This window comes from Doryrhamphus excisus, linkage group LG7 (assembly GCF_037039965.1).
Source record: "Doryrhamphus excisus strain RoL-2023G ecotype Guam linkage group LG7, RoL_Dexc_Guam_v1.1, whole genome shotgun sequence".
NCBI lineage: Eukaryota > Metazoa > Chordata > Actinopteri > Syngnathiformes > Syngnathidae > Doryrhamphus > Doryrhamphus excisus.
Window position 1 is genome coordinate 5,775,099 of NC_136363.1, and position 20,112 is coordinate 5,795,210.

Consider the following 20,112-nt stretch of genomic DNA (forward strand, 5'->3'; position numbering starts at 1 on the left):
TTACTATACTATATAATAGTTTTACTATTATTAGTATATATTTTTATTGTATTTATTTAAAACAAATTCAAACACATTTATTTAAAATATTAATTATTTTATATATATATATAATATATAATTATTTAAAATAATTCACATACAAACTCTTGTGTTAAAATTTTTTTTACCTAAATTTACCATTTTATTTAATTGACAGTGATTTTATTTTTTATTATATTTACTTTGCTAGCCATTCCATTATTACGGTACATATATTTCTCACTGTATATGCAACAAGTTCAGGCTTCATAAAATACAAAAAATTAAATACATTTCATTGAGTTAACCTTTTTTTTCCCCCCCACGCAGGACCCTTTAAAAAGGAGATGTCTTAAGTATATTATGTATTTTCTAAAGTGTACAAAATATGATGATATGATTGATATGAATATGATTTCCAACCAGTGTCAGTCCAATATATGGACTGTGTTATGTTTATTTCATATCATGAGCATTTTAAGGCTTTCTATAGGCTCTAAAGCGCTGTGTATTGCAAGGTGAACCCGATCAAATGCTGTCTCAGTCCATGCATAGCCCCCAGGCTGCAGGTTTCCCACCCTGTATTTAGCTGTATAGCTCTTTTAACACATAAAGAGTAACAAGAGTCCATTCAGTACATGGCTGTAAATGTAAAACCAGGACAAGATGGTAGCGGCGCCCAATTGATGTGTGTGTGTGTGTGTGTGTGTGTGTGTGTGTGGCTGTACCGCCGTCTCGCCTCCCCACTCGGCAGACAGGTGATTAATAAACATTAAACAATCCCTCCTCTCTCAAACACACCGGAATCTTCTTGACGGGAAGAGCAGCATATGTTTGCCTGCAGGCACACATGCAGAGATGGAGAGCGGCCCTGCTGAGTGTCAGATAAAGAGGAGGGGTACAGAATGGGTGGGGTGGGGTGTGGGGGGATTAGGTTACAGAGAGAGAGAGAGAGGGGGATAGCTCGGAATGTTGAGAGGATGTGAATGCGTGCAGGGAAGTACAGGGGACTCGGGAGCAGATGGTTTGAGGGATGCGTTGTGAGTTGTTTGGCTTATTGGACGCTGGGGGTCGCACCTCTGTTTGTTGCCCACTTTGTGTTCAAGGCTGCAGATGGAGAGGGGGGTCCCTTCATTTGGGTATTTTTTTAATGATTTCAAAAAAGTTCTATCGCTATGGTTACCACAGTTGACGACAAGCCAGGCGAGGTTTCTGTGGAAACAAACCTGCAGGGCAGCGCGATAAGAAGCTAGGAGAGCACTGAGTGCATCCTCTGGAGACCATGATGGTCTTTTGTAACTGTCCATCTTGTTAGGCTTGGAGGGGACTTAACAGGAAGTCATTACTCTATACTTCAATAGTACACTAATAAATAAACACTGATGTTTTAAAATATATTTTTAATTTTACATGCATTTTTTATATGCAGTTTTACTATTATTAGTAAATATTTTTATAGTATTTATTTAAAACACATTTATTTAAAATAATAAAATTAGTATTTTATTATATATATATAATTATTTAAAAATAATTCACATACAAACTCTTGTGTTAAAAAATATTTATTTACTTATTTATTTTTATTATATTTACTTTGTTTGCTAGCCATTCCATTATTACGGTACATATATATCTCACTGTATATACAACAAGTTCAAGCTTCATAAAATACAAAAAAAATAATACATTTCATTGTATTTAGTTATCTTAAAATGCAATTTTTCATTATAAAAATGATTAATATACTATATTATATTTTGTATTCATTTTTAAGTAGTCATTTTTAGCTTCAGAAATGTAAAATTCATATATTTTACATTTGTATTTTATTTATATATATTTTTTATTGATAACAAGTCATTCTGTTATTGTTGCAATAAGCACTCCTCAACATTTCATTGGCTAAATAATGAAGCTTTACTATTATTAGTAAATATTTTTATTGTATTTATTTAAGACAAATTCAAACACATTTATTTAAAATAATAAAATTATTATTTTATATATATAATTATTTAAAATAATTCACATACAAACTCTTGTGTTAAAAAATATTTACAATTTTTTTTAACCAAAATTTACCATATTATTTAATTGACAGTGATTTTATTTTTATTATATTTACTTTGTTTGCTAGCCATTCCATTATTACGGTACATATATTTCTCACTGTATATGCAACAAGTTCAGGCTTCATAAAATGCAAAAAATTAAATACATTTAATTTTATTTGGTCTTAAAATGTGATTTTTTTATTTAAAAAAATATTAATATATAGTATATTTTGTATTAATTTATAAGCAATCGTTTTTAGCTTCAGTAATGTAAAATTCATATATTTTACATTTGTATTTTATTTTTTTTATTGATAACAAGCCATTCCATTTTTGTTGCAATAAGCATTCTTCAACATTTCATTGGCTAATTAATGAAGCTTAATTGATTAATCAGTAAATAATAAGGCTTTTACGGGTTCCCAGGATCCCAGGCTATGACCTTGCTGCCAGATTTAGTATACAGTACAGACATATGGACGTAAACACAGGAAAAAGCTAATGTCATCAAAATAAAAGCATTGGGGTTGAAGGTGCATAAAGATATTAAGCTCACATCCGTTCTTCATTTTTTAATAATATATTACATTTATGACGTAATACAATAATAACAGTAATAACAATAATAAACATACACAGAAAGTACAAAATGATTCGCTCTTATTAACTTATGTATACGCCACACGCACAATTTCAAAATAAAAGGCTGCATTTTTGACTCCCCTTTGTCGACCGAGGACACATGCAACTCCATTTCCCATGAGCACCCTGCTATGAACTACAAGTAGATGTGCCTCAGATATGGCTTTTATACGTGTCCCAAAGATCCGCTTGATGACCAAAAAATGAAAAATAAAAATAAAAATGGAATGAAACAATACTGCCATGTGTAGGAGCTCATCCTGAGGTGGATGCTACTGAGAGGAGAGGTCCGTTTTGAAGAGAGGTGTTTATGGACAAACGTTACAGTACAGATATGAGCAGAAAAGCCCGGCCTCCTTCAGCAAAAAGGGTCCAAGGAGGGTTCTCGGTTTACGTGTCCTCATCCTGCTTATTTACGGTGGTGCTTCATCTCCTTGTCGTGGTGGCTCTTCCCTCCCCCGTCTCCCTTGTCCAGCATTTTGATGGCCTCCATCAGGTAGCTCTGGAAAGCGGAGAGCGCGGCGCAGATGGCCGGGGTACCGAAGCCGTGGGTGAGCAGGCTGAAGTGGGTGAGGCTCCCCTGGAGGCTTGGCTCCAGGCACGGGGTGGGTCTGCTGCCCCCGAGCGGAGAGCGGTCCTGGGACATGAGGTCCACAAACTCCTTACAGATCTCCCTTGAAAAAGAAAAAAAGCGGAGGTGAAGAGACGGATATTTTTGGAGTCCCAAAAAAAACGATGCAATGTAGCTCAAAATATGCAGTGTGGCATTACCAGCTGTGGCTGTAGGCAACCTCCTGGTGCAGTTTTTTTAAATTAAATCTTTATTAATTTTTTTTCACAACTCTGCTGCATGCGCTTCAAAATATCAAGTCAAATATTAAGTTACGCTTAATTCCCTCACATAGAATCGTAATAAAACTAAGAAATATTAGCAAAATTTTGTAAATTTTTGCCCTTTTTTGCACACCTGAAAAACAAATTGTGTTTAATTGATAAGTGGATTTCTGCATTTATAAATGGAATATTTTCATACAAGCACAGAAAACCTTCTAAATCAGCTTTTCAACATTAGAGCCCTCTAGACATGAAATAACACCCCTATAGTCACATTTACGCTCACATTACCCAATATATTAGATATAATCAGATCAAATAAGACTTGTGTGTGATGCTGTAAACGTGTGTACTGGTTCGAGAGGAGCTGAGTAAGCGGGCAGACAGGAAGTGACGTCGGGGGTTTGGAGTCGAGTCTTAGCTCGGCGTGGGTTATGGTGGAAACAGTAACCCGTGTTCGGGATTATGGTGCCTGTTGTGGAATAATCGAAACCTGCAATAGAAGCCTGTTGTTTCCGGTCATCATGTCTGGTGCTTGTGTGTCTCAACAAGCATTACAGTAACATTACCCACACCTGAGTTAATTTAAGTATTTTTGTGCTACGATGATACGTGCTCGGAATCGAGATAGAAAGTCCCACTCACTTGGTGGCGAGCAGCATGCTCCGTCGCGTCGGGAGCTGGTCGGGCTCGCTCTGCCTGCACAGGTACTCAGCGGCGGCTCTGGCTGGGAACTCGGTCTCGCACACGTACCCGAAATCCCTCGCCAGATGGACAGCCTCACCTGGAGGAGAAACCGGCTGTTAAATTCGGCACAACGGGCCCATACTAAAGTGTCATTTTATGAGCAAAATGCCATAATATGAGGAAAAATAAGGTCTTTTGAAAAAATACACTATTTAAAAAAAAAAGTGTAATATGAGAAACAAAACACTGATTACATTTGTAGTTTTAGAAAAATTAGGTTACGGAAAAAGTTATACTGTTAAAAGAAAAAATGTAAATATGATGGGAAATATGATAGCATGTAAATATAATGTAAATATGAGCAAGAAAAAAGTATAAATAGTTGGAAAATTACTAAACAAAATAACAGAAAATGCTATTTTTAAGAGAATAAAGTCAGAAGACTATAGGAATAAAGTAAAAAAAAATATTTAAATAGCTGAAGGGGAAGAAATTTATTGAAATTTTACGGTAATAAAATCAAAATACCAAGACAGAAAAAGTAAACTAGAATAAAGTAGAATAAACTCATAAATATTATGACGAAAAGTATTTTAAGTAGCATATAGTAAAAAATATTAAATATTTTTTTTAAGTCATAATATTATGAAAAACAAAGACAAATTTTTGGTTGGGGAAAACATTTTTAAAAATCACATTAAAGTCATGATAATGAAAAGAAAAAGTGAAATAAATTTTGGGAAAAACCAGTAATTTTACAAAAACAAAATCAAAATATTTGTACATAAAAACATTATTCATTCATTCATTCATTTTCTACCGCTTTTTCCTCACAAGGGTCGCGGGGGGTGCCGGAGCCTATCCCAGCTGTCTTCGGGAGCGAGAGGCGGGGTACACCCTGGACTGGTCGCCCAGCCAATCACAGGGCACATATAGACAAACAACCATTCACACTCACATTCATAAAAACATTATTCAAATGAGGAAATATAACAATATAATAAATCTAAACCTAACTTCTAAGCCCATTTATATGGGTCAAAGTTGATCTTACATCCGTTGTGTTTTCACTAATATGGCCCTCGGTGGAAAAAGTTTGGACACCCCTGCTTTAAAGTGTAAGTCACAGTGTCAGGTCAGGTGATGCACTGTGCAGCCATTTTCTTATTTGGACTTCTGTTCTTTGGTTCTATGCAAAGATATTTCTTTGTGTCTATTTATATGCAGGTCACACTCTGTGTGTGTGTGTGTGTGTGTGTGTGTGTGTCGTACCCTCCACCAGAGACGTTAGCAGAGTGACGTTAGCTGCCTTGCGTCGCCCGGCGGGCAGGTTGAGGCCAATCTTCTCCAGACGCTCTCTCAGACAGCGGCCACCATTCTTGGACTTGGCCCTGAGGGGAGGTAGAGACAGAACACTTTTTAGTGTGTGTGTGTGTGTGTGTGTGTGTGTGTGTGTGTCACAATAAAATCTCCTTATGATCCCTGTCAACACTCCAAAGTATCTTGCATGTTCTATTTCCTGCCTTAACTTCCTTGTATTTACTGTATAGATATTTTATTTACATATAGAGATATATACGTAGATATAGAGCAGCTAGATTGTGTCTCCACCACGGAGAACTTTTTACTTGGCTTTCGATGCTTTAATGAGCCATTCCAAGAGGTTGCTCAATCGCCCCCCAGGGCGTGCTTTCATTAAAGCGTTACTGTTCTTGTGATTTGGTCCCATGACCCATTTTAGGTCCTTTACGCTCTGACCTCAACCGTTAACACATTTGAAGTGCTTTTACTCTGAAGAGCTGCGTTCAGAAGCATGCGGTCTTTTTCCATATATGTACTATTCATTCATTCATTCATTTTCTACCGCTTTTCCTCACGAGGGTCGCGGGGGTGCTGGAGCCTATCCCAGCTGTCTTTGGGCGAGAGGCGGGATACACCCTGGACTGGTCGCCAGCCAATCACAGGGCACATATAGACAAACAACCATTCACACTCACATTCATACCTATGGACAATTTGGAGTCGCCAATTAACCTAGCATGTTTTTGGAATGTGGGAGGAAACCGGAGTACCCGGAGAAAACCCACGCATGCACGGGGAGAACATGCAAACTCCACACAGAGATGGCCGAGGGTGGAATTGAACCCTGGTCTCCTAGCTGTGAGGTCTGCGCGCTAACCCCTAGACCACCATGCCGCCCGATATATGTACTATTACAAGAATAAAGTCGTATATTTGCGATTTACGAGGGACAACTTGGAACTTTATGTTGCAGGTATTGCCCGAGAGTGGGCGGGGCAAGGAAGGCAGAAGTTTTGCTGCCATGTTCTAAATAAAATATTGACTGAAGCGAGAGGAAAGTTTCCTTCCTCCCTGAACAGCTAAGCTTTATTTTCGTACGACTTTTAATTTTTACGACTTTATTCATATGAAATAAAACTTGTAAATTAGCGAGAAAGAAATAGGAAATTCACAAGAAAAAAAAGATTTTTGCGAAAAAAAAAATTTACGCAAAAAACACCACAATATCGCCTTTGCCCTTTTAATAGCTGTCTCAAGCAATGCCTGTAATGCTTGAATTTTTTCTCATAAATGTACGACTTTATTCTCGCAATATTGAGTTTGTCCTAAATTTACGATTTTATTGTCGAAATCTAAAATGATGAACAGGGCAAAGGTAATGTTATGAGTTATTTTTTTGTAGATGTACAATTATTTTCTCATAAATGTACAAGTTATTTTTCTCGTAAATGTACGATGTTTTTTTCGTAAATTTATTAGCTATTTTCTCAAAGTGGTCCAAATACTCACATGTATGACAAGATGACACAAAGTTACGAATTTATTCAGAATTCATGCAAAAAATCTTGCAAATTTACGCCAAGCAATGCCTGTAATACCTGAGTTTTTTTCCTCGTAAATTCATGACTTTATTCTCATAATATTATGAGTTTTTTGTCGTAAATTTAAGACTTTATAACTTCATTGTCGAAATCAAAGATTATGAAAAGGGCAAAGGTAATTTTACGAGTTTGTACGATGTTTTTTTCTCATAAATTTACAAGTTTTGTTTTCGTAAATTTATTAGCTATTTTCTCAAAGTTGTACTGATACTCATACGTATGACAAGATGACACAAAGTTACGAATTTATTCAGAATTCATGCAAAAAATCTTGCAAATTTACATCAAAAATAAGATTACCCTTTTCATAGTTGTCTCAAGTAATGCCTGAGTTTTTTTTCTCGTAAATTCATGACTTTATTCTCATAATATGATGAGTTTTTCATCGTAAATTTAAGACTTTAGAACTTCTTTGTCGAAATCTAAGATTATGAAAAGGGCAAAGTTAATTTTTTTTCAATATCTCATGGGTTTTTTTCAATGTGGCCCTAATAGTCACATGTATGACACATAATATTACGATTTTATTAATAAATGTATGTAGGAAAAACAGTACATTTGTGAGAAAAATTATTGTAAATTTCCGGGGAAAATTTTTTTTATTTACGCCAAAAAAAGATTACCTTTGCCCTTTTCATAGTTGTCTCAAGCAATGCCTGCATGTAATGCCTGAGTTTTTTTTCCAAAATGTAAGACTTTGTCTTAAATTTACAACTTTATTGTTGAAATATAAAATTATGACAAGGTCAAAGGTAATATTACAAGTTTAATATTGTAATATTACAATTTTTTGATAGAATAGTATTGTCAGCCTGCAGTATTTATTCATCCGTCCAAACCACTGTATGACTTTTCTTCTCCTCGCCACACTAACGTTTGCATTGAATTTTCAGAGTAATGGCGCCACCATCACTCACCTGCGAAGGACGCCGCCCAGCAGAGAGGCGTTGAGGCACTCTGGCGGGGAGAGCCGTCGCTGCACCTCCCCGACCGTCACCTTGTACTTGGAGGTGGAGCTGAGCAGCGAGAGGCGACCCGGCACCGAACAGAAAACCTCGGCCGGGTTGGACACGCCGCCCATGGTGAGACCGTCCTTACAGATGGACAAGGCCGACAGGGCCGAGCCGTTTAGCTTGGATGGGATAGGAACTGGAAAGCGAAGAGAAGTCGGTGAGGTCCGAGGATGCCGACCACCTCAAATGTCTACTTTCCACTCTTGTCCAATCTATTCAGTGTCGCATTCCCCCACGGGTGACAGCTCTTATTGTGGAGGGGTGCTTGTTGATTGTCTTATGTCAACTGCTAGTGAAAAAGACCCACAGTCCTGAGTATTTTTTTTTTTTGCTCCTGGGTTCCTCCTACAGTAATAGTCCTTACTTAATGCAGCGACATCCAAACTGTGGCACTCTTCTTTTAGTGGCCGGCAGCAAAATTTTTTTTAAAAAAATTTAGTAAATGGGCACAATGTCAAGTAAAATAGATTAAAACGTGAAATAAAACTTGTAAATTAGCAAGAAAGAAATTGTAAATTCACAAGAAAAAAATTGTCAATTTTCGTGATTTTTTTTTTCCCGCCAAAAACACCGCAATATTGCTTTTGTCCTTTTTTTAAAAAAAATTAATAAAGTAAATGGGCACAATGTCAAGTAAAATAGATCAAAACGTAAAATAAAACTTGTAAATTAGCGAGAAAGAAATTGTAAATTCACAAAAAAATTGTCAATTTTCGTGATTTTTTTTCGCAAAAAACACCGCAATATTGCCTTTGCCCTTTAAAAAAAATAGAGTCAATGGGCACAATGTCAAGTAAAATAGATCAAAACGTAAAATAAAACTTGTAAATTAGCGAAAAAGAAATTGTAAATTCACAAAAAAAATTGTCAATTTTCGTGATTTTTTTTCCGCAAAAAACACCGCAATATTGCCTTTGCCCTTTAAAAAAAAAATAGAGTCAATGGGCACAATGCCAAGTAAAATAGATTAAAACGTGAAATAAAACTTGTAAATTAGCGAGAAAGAAATTGTAAATTCACAAGAAAAAAATTGTCAATTTTCGTGATTTTTTTCACAAAAAACACCGCAATATTGCCTTTGCCCTTTTTTTAAAAAAATAAATAAAGTAAATGGGCACAATGTCAAGTAAAATAGATTAAAACGTGAAATAAAACTTGTAAATTAGCGAGAAAGAAATTGTAAATTCACAAAAAAAATTGTCAATTTTCGTGATTTTTTTTCCGCAAAAAACACCGCAATATCTCCTTTGCCCTTTAAAAAAAAATAAAGTCAATGGGCACAATGTCAAGTAAAATAGATTAAAACGTGAAATAAAACTTTTAAATTAGCGAGAAAGAAATTGTAAATGTATGACTTTCTCGCAATATTGTGAGTTTGTCCTAAATTTACGATTTTATTGCCAAAATCTAAAGTGATGAAAAGGTTGACGCTAATAACTAATAAAAACACAACTTTTTAATTGTTTCCATACCCGACCGTGATAAGTGAATTTCCACAAAGTAGGATTCCTTATTTATAAATCAAATATGTTGTAGTTATAGCTTAGAAAACCTGTTTGCCACCTTCTAAATACGTTTTTTTAATGATTAGAGCCCTCTAGACATAGAATAACACCCCTACAGTCACCTTTACGCTCATATTACCCAATATGGTAGACATAGTAGAAAATAAGACATAATATAAACGCACTATAAGTGCGTTACTATAATATAATATATAATACTATAATATAAGTGCGCTTGTTGCTGTACAGTACTTCCAGTCTGGTGTAGAATACTACATACCAAATTCTGACTGCCTGATATACTGTATACTTGTACAGTATTGCATCAATGTTGAGTAGTAGTTGATTTATGTGATGCGTTCACTTGCTGTGGATGTGTCATGTTTCTGTGTTTCGTCGCACCGTGAGCAAGTCAGCGGTTCTGTTTGATGACTTATACATAGGCGGGCCCACTCCACCAAATTTTTAGAACCCACCCGCCAGTCAAAAAGTTTGAGATGGTCATCAAACAGGACCCCACACTCGCTCACGGTGCGACAAAATGAAAACGCGACGCATCCACAGCAAGTTAACGCATCCCATAAATCTAAACATACCACGTGACTTTACCACGTAAACTTTAAACTTTCTAAATGCCCTCAAGGTATGCTGGGTAGTCCAGCAGCAACAACAATACTGTGACTCTTTCAGCCAATTTGTCCTCTCGCTTGTATCATACTTGACGTTTCCAATGCGTCTCGTCGGGAAAAAAAAAAGCGCCACTCTGGTATCAGTAATAATAACACCACGCCGCTCTTGCAACGTTTCCCCCTCAACTCTGCTTTTATTATCTCCCTCTTTTTTTTCCCCTCTTTGGCCCACTTCTCCTTCCTCTTCACTTTAATCCCCCCCCCTTCCTTCTCTCTCTCTCTCTCATATGACCATGAACAGTTCATTAAGAATGTGTGCCTTTGGGGTGAAAGTCTGCAGCTGAGTATTAGAGGACTTCTTGACTTCAAATGAAATAGCAAAACAGAATTATTTATAGTGTGTGTGTGTGTGTGTGTGTGTGTGTGTGTGTGTGACAGCAAGGCAAGACTGGTGTTGGAGCGCTCCTACTAAACACAAAACCCCCTTCAGCATGTATAGCACAATTATATAGGTGGACACAAACCTGCACGCTCCATCTTTCTCCTCACACACACACACACACACACACTCAGCTTACCTTTTTTAATGACAGAGTGGTCCAGGATGCCCAAGGCTGATCCTTCCTCCATTCCCTGTGTCAGACAGACAGTCACTATCATTTATCCACCCGGCCTTATAGCCCACACACACACACACACACACACACATAGCTTTTCCCTTTAAAAGCCAGTTGAATCAGTCCACCTTAATTCCAGAATTACACTACAAATAATATTCATTCATTCATTTTCTACTGCTTATCCTCACGAGGGTCACGGGGAGGTGCTGGAGCCTATCCCAGCTGACTTCAGGCAAGAGGCGGGGTACACCCTGGACTGGTCGCCAGCCAATCACAGGGCACATATAGACAAACAACCATTCACACTCACATTCATACCTATGGACAATTTGGAGTCGTCAATTTAACCTAGCGGGGCGGCACGGCGGTCGAGTGGTTAGCGCACAGATCTCACAGCTAGGAGACCAGGGTTCAATTCCACCCTCGGCCATCTCTGTGTGGAGTTTGCATGTTCTCCCCGTGCATGCGTGGGTTTTCTCCGGGTACTCCGGTTTCCTCCCACATTCCAAAAACATGCTAGGTTAATTGGCGACTCCAAATTGTCCATAGGTATGAATGTGAGTGTGAATGGTTGTTTGTCTATATGTGCTCTGTGATTGGCTGGCCACCAGTCCAGGGTGTACCCCGCCTCTCGCCCGAAGACAGCTGGGATAGGCTCCAGCACCCCCCGCGACCCTCGTGAGGAAAAGTGGTAGAAAATGAATGAATGAATTTAACCTAGCATGTTTTTGGAATGTGGAAGGAAACCGGAGTACCCGGAAAAAAAACACGCATGCACAGGGAGAACCCTGGTCTCTGCGCTAACCACTCGACTGCCGTGCAACCTCACTACAAATAATAATATAATACAAAATAAATAAGCAATAAATGTGCAATATTAACCGGTAAAGTACTTTTTTTTTGTTTGTTTGTTTTTTTTGCTCCTAGGCTCCTCCTAGAGTTGAAAAAGTGAAACAATGGTGTCCAAAGCGTGGCTCGGGGGCCTTATTTGTTTTTCATTGGCATGCGGCATGTTGTAGAAATGACATTCATTCATTCATTTTCTACCGCTTTTCCTCACAAGAGGGGTGCTGGAGCCTATCCCAGCTGTCTTTGGGCGAGAGGCGGGGTACACCCTGGACTGGTCGCCAGCCAATCACAGGGCACATATAGACAAACAACCATTCACACTCACATTCATACCTATGGACAATTTGGAGTCACATCAAAATGCAAATAGAGACAAAAAAAATAGAATAACACACATGAAAACATTCCCATCCGTGTTATTATGCAGTAAATAATCAAGCATTTGTGTGCAAAATAAAAAAAATAAAAGTATTTTCCTATGACGTAAAATCTAAATAATGAAAATAAACACAACAAAATTAAAATAATGGGAACAATGTTCATATTAATATGCTGTCTACCACTTTTTTAAATCCTTTATTGTGTCCACAAATGCAAGTTAATCAATGCAAGGTTATTTTATTTAAAGCCATTTCATGCATCTGTCCTAAAACGACGTGTCGTCCTTTTGTGGCGGAGGTTTTAAAAGATTCATTCATCAAGTCAAGATGCTTGTCAAGCAAGGCCCTCCGTTTAGCGGCGACATGCCCGCCTTGACTCCTTCTTTGCCCCCCCCCCCCCCGCCCCCCTCCCATCCCAAGTCGCTTTTCCTTAATAATGAGCGTGCACATCAATTGGTCTCGGTGTGTTTGTGCTGCAGCAAACACTGGCAACAAACTGCGTCTGCAGCTGCACCTGCTGCGGGGAAGCTGACTGCTCTATAAACCTTGTAAACTACCCCCCAAGACCCCCCTCCAAAAAATGGTACACAGGGCTAAGCGTGTGATTTATTTGCATGTATTTCCCTTATTTAATCAACTTTGTAATTCAAGTTGAGGGCCGAAATGACCGATTAAAATAGCTATTGTGTTAAAAATGACATATAAGATTATTTTTGCTTCTATTTTTTTATTAAATATAATTCCCATATTTCACTCTTTGTTTGTTAACAAATATGAATCCACATTTATAGCCCATTTTTTCAATATAGGAAGTATTTTTTTTAGTGCAATAATCGGGGGAGGGGGGCATTTTCTATCTAAATAAGCTTACATATCGTTATTCTACTTTAAATTAAAATTTGAAGTCATTATTATTGAAATATTATTATTATTAAATATTGTTATTATTACATATTATTATTAAATAATACTGATATTATTGTTATTGAATAATAATTGTATTATTATTATATAATAATTATATTATTAAATTATAATAATATGTGATATAATAATATTATATTATTATTATGACTTTATTCTTTGTCTCAATAAGGTACATTTTATTATCATTATTACCGTTTTATTATTTGTATTTTGTAATGTATTGAATGATGCCGTATGTTTTTATTTGAAACTGTCTTGGCTTCGAGACGAGGCATTTTATACTTTATACTTAATCGTTCTCATTTTAAAACCTGAAACAAAATATGACATTTTGACTAATATGACTTTTATCAAACAGTTCCAACATTCCAAGCGAAAAAGAAAGAAAAAAAATGTCACCTGTAGTTCTTCCAGGCCGTGATGTCCCAGGTGCATCCCGAGAGGACCATCCCCAAGAGCGGCACCCCCTTCCCCGAGACCGTGCAGCAGGCGTGGGACTGCCGGGTACTCCCGCCGGGGGTCGAGCCCGAGAGCCCTGTGTGTTTGAGACAGGAGCCCCCCATCCTCGGAGCGTGACCTCTGGGAGTGCCACGCGGCTTGTTGGTGTTGATGGATGGAGTTGATGGAAGGGTAAGGGTCCGACAGGTGGGAGTAGGCCGAGTCCTGGCTTTGGGAGTACGACAGGGAGGACTGGGGGTACGGGGGAGGGAAATACGGAGGCTGGAAGTCGGAGGCCGGAGTGTGGCATAGCGGGGGAGCCGACGAGTAGGCGGCCTGGTTGAGGGAGGACAGTTGGGAGAGGCGGCCGCTTGGTGAGGAGCTGCTAAGTCCGTCTGCGCGGTCCTGAAAGCACAAAAAAACTCCATTTATGAATTATGATAATATATATTTTTTAATAGTTCTTAAATTTGTGTTATATTCTCAATTTCGGCTCCTGACAATTAGATTTTGACAATTAGACCTGGGTCATCCAGATCAATGTGACCCGTTATTTGACACATGCACTTTTCTCTTGTTTGCTTTTTTTATCATTGAAAAGCTGCAAAATAATCAATTTTTGCGTCACTTTTTTTTTGCACAAAGCAAAAAATCCCACACTCACCATAGCCGAATAGGTGTGGATTAACATCTGGACCCACTCACAACACCCCCAGCCGTCAAAAATCAACCGGATGCTTAATCTTCCAAGGTATCACCAAAATTCCAAAATTAATCCAGCTTCTTTTCACGACTCCATAATAATAATAATATAATAATAATAATAATAGTAATAAGACTTAATGACTTTTCTTTGGCTTCCTTTTACGCACAAGTAGAGATGTTGCTGCACGGACACACACATTGAACACACACATGCAAGGATGCTCTCCATGAAGGCACTACTTATAGGTTGGCTGCAGCTGCTAGAATAAGGGGAGGGGTCGACAGGGTCCACTTCTCTTAAAGAGATATATTCATTCAATTAGTGCCTTCTTGCATGCCTTTAAACAACAAACTGCTTCCATGCAATCACATTGACCTGATTAATTGCATTTTTTTTTACAAAAAAAAAGTTTTTACTTACATCTATCCACATAAATACACAATCTTCATTTTTTAATATTTTTACCTGCATGCCATCAGTCTTGTTCCTGGCCTTCCAGAGCATGGTTCCTGGATGTACCATCCACCAGGAAGGATGTAGCAGAAGGGTTTAAGGAGGGATGGAGAGGTGCAGGAGAGAAGTGAGTTAGTGTGTCACACTATGCAGGAGTTTGAAGAGTAGCGAGGACTGGGGGAGGAGGAGGGTGGGGGTTGAATTGTAAAGAAAAGAGGGCGGGAAGTGTGTGGAGTGTAGTCAAGAGGGAGGGAGACGTACTAATAGGGGGAAAGTAGTTTTTTTGGGGTGAAATTAACAATTAAAATAGTGTTTTTTAGATACTAAGGTGCAATAAAAGAATACTGATCGAACTAAACCAAAATATTAAAAGCACTATTTATATTTTTATATTTTTTAAATATAAAAATATGAGTTTTTTTACTGCTTTAGATGAACTGCAATAATTTTCAATGTCTTAAAATTAAATGTATTGTAAATAACTCGAGAAGCAAGAAGTCAGAATAGGTGTTATTCCGCCATCTAGTGGTGTAACAGGAAGCCACCTCCCTTTTCTGTATGTCCATAGCGTTGGAAAGTGACGTGTAACAACTCTTCCGCCAGGGGGCGCTAATCCCAATTACATTTCAGACCAAATCCGAAGAAGAGTAAAGTTTTGCTAGCAAAGAATATGGCTAATGTGAAGGCGGCATATTACTGTAAAAAGGTCAACGGTTCGTTATTTTTTACATTAATATACTATTTACTCTTTCCCTAATTGAACAAAATTTGGAAAAAATATTTAAAATGAACTCGCAATTCACAACAATAAGGTGGTTATTTGTAAGAGAAACATCTTGACTTTTAATACTTGATATTGAACGTTGAACAAGCCATATAAAAACTATTAATTTTGCTATTTTAGCTTTTAATTTAAAACAGGTTCAAGTGGGTGTAATGTAACTGAATGTAACTGTTTTGGGATTTAAAAAAAACAAAAAACATAGGCAAAACAAAGCAAGGGTTTATGTTCCATAAGAAAATAATTCTTTATTAAATGTCATTCAAGTACAAGACGTGTAATTAATATTTGGTACAACACTTATCCATATGAGACTGCTGCACCTTAGCTTGAGTTATTTTTATTAATTATGTTTTTTCCCTCGGTAGAAAATGAATGAATGAATGTTTCCCCCTCCCCCCTTCATTTTACTCCCACAGCCTTCTTCAGGTTCCTCATGCAGCTCAAAGCTCCTTTATCGTATCTCCTCATTGCATCACTAATGTCCTGTTTGCAGAGAGGGCACCGGTCCGCCACAGCGCACAGCGCCTCCTCCAGCGCCTCCTGCGTGTGCTGGTCCGGCAGTGCGCTACACGGCCCCAGGATGCCCAGCGTGTTCCTCAGCCAATTTTCCTCTCGGATCAACACTGTGATCCAAGTCTGAGCGCGCACGCAGCCTCCCAGGGCCTGCACACCCAACCTCCAGAGCTCGGCTACCTCGTCCCAGCTGTCCTCCCAGGCGGGGCTCAGCTTGGCTGGTCCCAGGCTGGGGTCCGAGTCTAAGGCGCTGTGGAGGAAGCGGAGGGCAGTGGAGAAGAAACGCCTCTGACCTGCCTCAGCTGAACCTGGAGACGGAAAGGTAGAACATTATTTTTTTATTCTTACATTTGACGTGGTTAATTTGTCCTAAAACCAACCAAAAGTGAATTAGCCATTTAAGACTCAATAAAACTTCTGCTGGAGCAGTGTCACAGTAAATGTGTTCCCTAGGGAAACAAGACCAGTGCCTGTCTCACCGAACAATTACTGACACCTAGTGGCCAATGTAGAAATACAGGGAACAACTGTCAATTAAGTTGTTTACATTAGAGAGACGGGCTGCTTGGCGGTCGAGTGGTTAGCGCGCAGACCTCACAGCTAGGAGACCAGGGTTCAATTCCACCCTCGGCCATCTCTGTGTGGAGTTTGCATGTTCTCCCCGTGCATGCGTGGGTACTCCGGTTTCCTCCCACATTCCAAAAACATGCTAGGTTAATTAGAGACTCCAAATTGTCCATAGGTATGAATGTGAGTGTGAATGGTTGTTTGTCTATATGTGCCGTGTGACTGGCTGGCGACCAGTCCAGGGTGTACCCCACCTCTTGCCCAAAGACAGCTGGGATAGGCTCCAGCACCCCCCGCGACCCTCGTGAGGAGAAGCGGTAGAAAATGAATGACTTAATACATTAGAGAGACGTCATTTCTAACAATGGCCAGCAGAGGGCAATAAATCCCTGTTGAGGGCCAACAGTTAATATCGTCAGGTATTATTACAAAAAAAAAAGTATCAACCTAATTGTATGGTATATACTCTACATAGTATATATCTTTAACACATCACTTGCACACTGTGTATTTGCATGTAAATAAAAGGCTTATTTACCTGTCGGAGCTGATTTCAGCCTGCCAATCATCAAACCCAAAGTGCAGTAATTAGCTGCAAGAACAAGGAGGCTCTGTTTGTGCACCAAAACAGGAAGTGCTTCACTTAAGTGCGTCTCCAGACTTCTGAAAGATTGGTCCTTCCTAGAAAACAATATAAAAGATACTATAAAACCGCCAGGGAAGTCTCATTCGAAACAGTCAGGTTTCGAGTGATACTTCAGAAGCAGATACCTGACTCTTTCAGGTTCAGTGACGGCAAAGTTAAGGAGGGCCGAGCAGGCTGTCTCCATGCTGGGGTCCCTCGCTAAGGACACTGCATTTTTCCCCTTCAAGGAACTGAAACTGTGCGACAGGTACTTCACCAACAAGGCCGGGGTGTCGAGGGTGAGCAGCACCTTACGGGGACCTTCCTCGGCAGAGAGATGACACAGAGCCGGCAGGAGGTACCTGGAGAAGATCTGTTATCAAAAAACGTCAACTGAAGCGGACTCTTCTAGTACCTTAGCGCCTCTTTGCCCGTCCACGACCCGCTCGCATCAGCAACAGACATCTTGTCCATCCAGTCGGAGAGGCCCCGCTCAGAGCTCTCGGTCAGCAGGTGGCTCCTTGAGTAGTCGATGAGGACCGGCAGCACCTTGGTCACTTCCTCCTTCAGACAGGAAGTCTCCTCAGCCAGCCATGAGCACAGGCAGCGGAATGTAGCGAAAATAAAAGGTTCACCATAACGGGTAGGGTCCACCTTGAAAGGAGGAAGAAGATAAAGTTGAATTAGTTAATGCAGGAGCATCTCAAAGTCAACCTCTCACCTGCTGCAGGTGGTACATTAAAGCCGAGAAGGCCTCCTCCAGCACGCCGAGGACCTGCCTGCTCTGCTGGAGACTGAGGCTGGAGACAGCACCCTGAGTCGGTGCCGCCGTGGGTGTGACGGCTGGGCTGCAGGCCTGCTCGATGGCGGCCTCCATGATCCGGTAGCAACCTAGTGAATAACGGCATGCATTTTAAAAACATTAAGATTCAAGGGAGAAGGTTAGGGTGAGGAGCTCAGTCATTCGGAGCCGCTTCTCCAGTTGAGGTGGCTCGGGCATCTAGTCCGGATGCCTCCCGGACGCCTCCCGAGTGAGGTGTTACGGGCATGCCCAGCCGGGAAAAGGCCCCGGGGCAGACCTAGGACACGCTGGAGGGATTATGTCTCACAGCTGGCCTGGGAACGCCTTGGTGTCCTCCCGGTGGAGCTGGAGGAGGTGGCCGGGCACCGGTAAGTCTGGGCTTCCTTACTAAGACTGCCGCCCCCACGACCCGGACACGGATAAGCGGAGGAAAATGGATGGATGGAAGATTCAGTGTGCTCGGAAACATGCCCAACTTTGAGACAGCGCTAATGTGTGTTTAACTACCTGTGAGTGTGTCCTGCAGCTCTCGGCTCAGATCGTTGCCAGGCGGTTCCTCCAAACCCATTCTGACCTCCACACAAGCCCGATTCACCAGTAAGCAGCAGAACTTTGGCGGTCCGGCTAGCTCCCATCCGGATAAATCAAGCAGACAAGCACTGAGGACCAACACTGGCCCGATTTGTCTTGGTGTCATTTTGGCCTGCATCATAGGTCGTAGTTCCCCCCACACTCTGCTTATCACTTCCCTCAGTGTCTCCTTCTCTACCGCTCCCCCCGCTGGGGGTAGAAAATGGACCAACTGGGAGCACATATCCAACCTGGTCTGGCCTGTCGCTGTGCAGAAGTCTTTGGACATCGTCACCAGCAGAGTCAACAGTTCTGGCGAGTGTTTGCTCCACGCTTTGTCTTTGGTTTTACCGGCCAGTAGACAAACAAGTAAAGGAATAGCCATCTTCTGGCTGAAGGTCTGGTTCCGTTCCACGGCCTGGCATAGAGCAGGAACAGCACCCCGACTCAACAGCTGCTCAGGACCTCTGGGAAGGGCGTGCACTGCTGTCAGCACCTGGTAGCAGTCGGAAGCCATAGCCTCGTCAAGCTTTGCAGGAGATGCAGTTTCTTCAGGTGCATTTGTTGCATCGTGACCATTTTGCTTAGCCTCATTGCCAGCGTTGTTTTCCGGACTTTTCTCCATCCTTCCATGCGGGTTCTGTGTCTGTTCTAGGTTGGTGGGACCATGTGCTAGGATTTCCAGCAGTAGAGGGACTGTAGCGAGGAGCTGAGGCTGCGAGGCCATGTCTGAATCCGTGCTCAGGGCAGACAACAGAGCCGTACCCAATGAAAGGAGCTCGTGAGGGGGCAAACCGGGTTCCCCGCCTCCACGCACCGCAGTGACCAGTAGCCGAGCGGGAAGATTGACACCCACGGCTTCAAAGATGCGCCTCAAGGTGGGTTTGTCCAGTTGGCTAGCAGGACACAAACGTGTGATCTGAGGGGGGAAAGTGGAGAATACAAAAAACTGAAATGCTATAAAAAGCACAAATTTTGGGTCCAAATTTTTTTTAAATCCTGCCATGAATTAATCAATCAATTAAAATCGCGTTAATTATGTTTTTTAAGTGTATTATCATGTCATGTGTAATAGAAATGAATGAGAGATGCATAATCACCAAGAGAAGTGCAGCTAACGTGTGGCTGTCATTCTTAGCGTGGTTGAGGGCGTGAAGACATCTCTCCAACACTTCTCTCTTAGCGTCCGTCAAACCATCTCCTTCCTCCTTGTCTGAATCTCCTCCACAGTCTTCTCCTCGGTGTTCCTCACTTCCAGAGAGCTGACTGCTCACGTCAAGTGTAGCACAGCCAGCCATCATGGCCTTCACTGTGTCAACACAACACGCATAGATAAAGTGAAATGAGTGAAAATTGAATAAGAAAAGCTTTAGTGAGCAACACTGAGATATAACGTACTGGTAGATCATTTAATTCATCATCAAAGGTACATAAATAAATTAATAAAGTGAAAGAGTTTTAAAAAAATAACTTACATGGATGACAGACTTTCTTTGCGTTTCACTCGTAAGGTCTGACCGGATACGTGTCAGAATAAAGCAACCCATAGCCAATAGAAACGCTCCAACAAAATAAGCCAGCCAATAG

General features: G+C 40.3%; 2 protein-coding genes across 3 annotated transcripts; both read right to left on the bottom strand.

Annotated features, from left to right (window-relative positions):
• Positions 1-2,290: 2,290 nt before the first annotated feature.
• tfap2e (transcription factor AP-2 epsilon) lies at positions 2,291-14,821 on the bottom strand. 2 transcript variants are annotated; one of them, XM_058047083.2, is made up of 7 exons: positions 14,677-14,821; positions 13,467-13,910; positions 10,870-10,924; positions 8,062-8,293; positions 5,514-5,632; positions 4,200-4,338; positions 2,291-3,394 (listed from the first exon to the last, which is right to left on the bottom strand). In XM_058047083.2, the coding sequence occupies exons 1-7, from the start codon at positions 14,731-14,733 to the stop codon at positions 3,130-3,132; spliced, it is 1,311 nt and encodes a 436-aa protein (XP_057903066.1). In that variant the 5' UTR covers positions 14,734-14,821; the 3' UTR covers positions 2,291-3,129. The 2 variants fall into 2 exon arrangements, with proteins under 2 accessions (XP_057903066.1, XP_057903067.1); XM_058047084.2 differs by lacking the exon at positions 14,677-14,821 and adding an exon at positions 14,170-14,412.
• A 1,020-nt stretch (positions 14,822-15,841) lies between these two features.
• On the bottom strand, positions 15,842-20,093 carry ncdn (neurochondrin). Its single transcript, XM_058046271.2, has 8 exons — positions 20,001-20,093; positions 19,626-19,834; positions 18,463-19,444; positions 17,875-18,044; positions 17,569-17,807; positions 17,300-17,515; positions 17,067-17,209; positions 15,842-16,269 (listed from the first exon to the last, which is right to left on the bottom strand). Exons 2-8 carry the CDS (start codon positions 19,824-19,826, stop codon positions 15,848-15,850), a joined length of 2,373 nt encoding a protein of 790 aa, XP_057902254.2. The 5' UTR covers positions 19,827-19,834; positions 20,001-20,093; the 3' UTR covers positions 15,842-15,847.
• Positions 20,094-20,112: the final 19 nt, after the last annotated feature.

Bases quoted from the DNA above. Each gene is read 5' to 3' on its own strand.
- ncdn (XM_058046271.2), bottom strand. From the start codon at position 19,826: ATGATGGCTGGCTGTGCTACACTTGACGTGAGCAGTCAGCTCTCTGGA. The intron at 18,045-18,462 runs GTAGTTAAACAC...GTTATTCACTAG, and splicing joins GCTGCAGGACACACTCACAG to GTTGCTACCGGATCATGGAG. The intron at 17,808-17,874 runs GTGAGAGGTTGA...CCTCCTTTCAAG, and splicing joins TAATGTACCACCTGCAGCAG to GTGGACCCTACCCGTTATGG.
- tfap2e (XM_058047083.2), bottom strand. From the start codon at position 14,733: ATGGTACATCCAGGAACCATGCTCTGGAAGGCCAGGAACAAGACTGAT. The intron at 8,294-10,869 runs GTAAGCTGAGTG...TTCGCTTTCCAG, and splicing joins CCACTCTGTCATTAAAAAAG to TTCCTATCCCATCCAAGCTA. The intron at 5,633-8,061 runs GTGAGTGATGGT...ACCTCCCCTCAG, and splicing joins CTGGGCGGCGTCCTTCGCAG to GGCCAAGTCCAAGAATGGTG.